This window comes from Halyomorpha halys, unplaced genomic scaffold, assembly GCF_000696795.3.
Source record: "Halyomorpha halys isolate HHAL.00 unplaced genomic scaffold, Hhal_1.1 Scaffold47.1, whole genome shotgun sequence".
Taxonomy (NCBI): domain Eukaryota; kingdom Metazoa; phylum Arthropoda; class Insecta; order Hemiptera; family Pentatomidae; genus Halyomorpha; species Halyomorpha halys.
In genome coordinates, this window is record NW_027114806.1 from 2,193,038 (window position 1) to 2,196,052 (window position 3,015).

The 3,015-nt window shown below is 29.7% G+C and overlaps 1 protein-coding gene across 1 annotated transcript in view; it reads right to left on the minus strand.

Annotated features, from left to right (window-relative positions):
- LOC106689923 (zinc finger autosomal protein) overlaps positions 1–2,155 on the minus strand; it is a 14,685-nt gene extending 12,530 nt beyond the window's left edge. The window contains exons 1-2 of the mRNA XM_014435150.2: positions 2,019–2,155; positions 1,833–1,891 (exon numbers count right to left, since the gene is read on the minus strand). Of these exons, the coding sequence (XP_014290636.1) occupies positions 1,833–1,857 (25 nt within the window). The 5' untranslated portion in view covers positions 1,858–1,891; positions 2,019–2,155. The remainder of the gene's footprint in view (positions 1–1,832; positions 1,892–2,018) is intronic.
- Positions 2,156–3,015: the final 860 nt, after the last annotated feature.

Genomic DNA, 3,015 nt, shown 5'->3' on the forward strand with positions numbered 1-3,015 from the left:
AATGAAAATTTAAGTTATTTGAAAAAATAAACAATTTCTTGCTGGTAGTCATAAAAAAAAACGATTATGATTTTTTTAAACAATTTATTTATCCTTATAAACCTTAACTACCTGATTACCCATAATTCCCACGGGAATGATAACTAGATTTACAGGGATAACTGAAAAACACCGAACATTACACTAAAAATAATATAATTTCTGCTCTTTGAAATTTCTTTCCATTAATTCAATAAAGGAACCTACTGAAGTAGTACAAGTGAAAGTAAGGGGGTCGAATATGATCTAAAAAGAAAGTTCAGGTGACACAGTTATGCGAAGTTTCACCACCAAATGCCAAAAATAGACAATTTGAAAGGAGTTGTTAATTAAGTCTTAAACACCCTATATAAAAAGGTCAACAAACTTAAGAAGCTAATGAGGCAATTTCACCATAAAAGGCATTAAAAAAAATTAATAAGAGATGGTAACATTATGATAAATAATTTTCTAAACAGATTTTACTAAAAAAACAATATACATCATTGTAAATATATATATATAAACAAATATATACATACTGCACATAAAAATAATTATCATTTAAATAAGTTATAAATAAGCCTAAATCACTTTAGAAAGTTTTATAGAATCCTAGTCCTTATCAGTAATCTGGCTTAATCAATAATTTGTAATAAGGTTCACTATAGAAAATGTTTTTCACACACAAACATCTAATACATACTTTTTAAACTCATTTGAATCTGTGAACATCTTCCACGCATTGAAGAGAATCTTTCGTGATTTTTTAACAGCATTTAGCATCTTATTTGAAAATACAGTGTATTTTTGTTGTTATAGATTAACAATTACAGTAGTAATAACTTTAAATTGTCATTTCTATAAACACTTCAACCTAAGTCTAGCTATTGCATTCCGAAAGCTGATATTTAAATTCCGAATGGATTAAATATTGATTTGGTTAATTTCCCTTTGAGAGGAATCTGTGGTGATAGTGAAAAACTAGGAAGTCAAATCACGTAAAGATTAACATAACTAGGTTTAAGCCATCCTCGGAACGTCTTCAGAAGTATTAAATTGATTAAGATTTTCTGAGGACAGAATAGACCAGCAAACTTAAGAACCTATTTTTTTATGACCACCACAGATATAATAAATGTCAAATGTCTTGAAACAACTTTAGAAAAGATTCGTCCATTTTTTAAATTGCTTTTAAGTGAAATTCTTCGATTAATTTTATTTAGGTATGACTTGAAAAATGCAACAAATATTTCAGTTTTTTTAATCATAGGCCAAAAGAACAAGGTTTCTTTCAAAAGAAATTACCTTGTCAAGAAGTGAAAAAAAAAACACCCAAAAGAACATATGATATCTTAAAAGTAGCTCATCAACCCCGACTCTATAAGGGTAGGGGTCGATGAACCACTCCTATGAAATGAACTACAAAAGGGAGAATATTAAAGGAACAACGTATAATAAAACTATACCAAACTAATCAGATATGAAAAAGATCCTTTAATGTTGATAAAAGTATTAATGTTTGAATAAATAATTTATATGTATGAAAGAGAGTTATAATGTAAGAATTAGGTAAACCAAATTGACTTCATATATTATTCTTAGATTTTTTAAAATAAGTTGTAAGATAGTATAAGTATTAATATAAAGCAATATTTAACAACACAGCTATAGTTTTGAAGACAGGATTGAATCCCCAAGATGTGCAGAGATTTTACAAAAGCATTGATTTTTATATAATAAGGAAAGCAGTGGAAAATCATAAGATTCCTACAAAACTTTGTAAAATTCAGTTTTAAAAAAGAAAAACTTACAAGGAGGATTAATTTCTTCAGCCATTTCTTTCAGGAAGGATTGCCAAAATTGACTATACCTGAAAAAAAAAATACATGAATTTAGTAATATGCAAAGTGGTACTGGACCTATAGCAAAAATATTTAAATATCCCATTATATCTATAATGTTTAGATATATTATAAAGTAAAAGAATAACTACTCACACGAGTAATAGTAAAATTAATCAATAATGGATGCTTTAAATCTTTACATATAACAACCAAACGGTATTAACAAGTTAGGTACAGCTTACTATTATCATAATAAAATCAAAACATAGACTAAGAACTGAAAGGTAAGAACTCCCACCTCCTGAGGCCAAAGAGGTCAAACGCTTTCACATCAAGTAAACAGTTATCTACTTTCACTTACCTATATATGGAATGTCGAGTAAGGGAAAGTACTGCGATCTTGAAAAATTTGGAATTCGAGTTTTCATCAGAAATACACGTTTTGAGGTCTCGTGAGTTCAAATAATTGCATTATTGCTCTGGGTGCCTGAGATGCAACAGCAATATTTTCAATAAAATTGACTGGACGGAAGTACCAATAATTTTTTCGATTTTCTTAAAAATAACTTTAATTATTTTGATAATTGTATAATTGAGTGATATCTGTATTTTCTCATTGCAAGGAAAATGCATCACAGTTTAATAAATAATGAAATAAGGAGTGGAGGGAATGTATAGGGCTGAGATAGGCCAAGATTTTAATAACTAAACCCTCTACTTTTAAAACTGAGTGGCTGCTATGCCTAAACAGAAACGGACTCTGGTTGTTAATAGGAGCTCTTACACGTCATTGAAGACTTAAAAGACATCTTAAGATATGTGGAGTAGTTCACGATGAAACCTGCTGCTTATGCGGACAGGCCCCAGAGACTGCCTTACATTACATAGCAGACTGTGGCAGGTATACATTACTAAGATATAGGCTTCTAGGCTCTGATAAAATCGCAGGAAATGAGGCTTCCTCTATAGATTGGGAGTCCCTTTTAAATTTCATTAGTCAAAAAGGTTCGATATAGAGGAATAAGATGCGATAAGATAGATTTGTGTATGTTTCCTGACCGTGTCCCCGACCATCTTCTCCTCATGTTACTCTATGGTCAACTATAAACCACCTCATTAAAGAAACTTTAATTTTATTATTTATTTAATT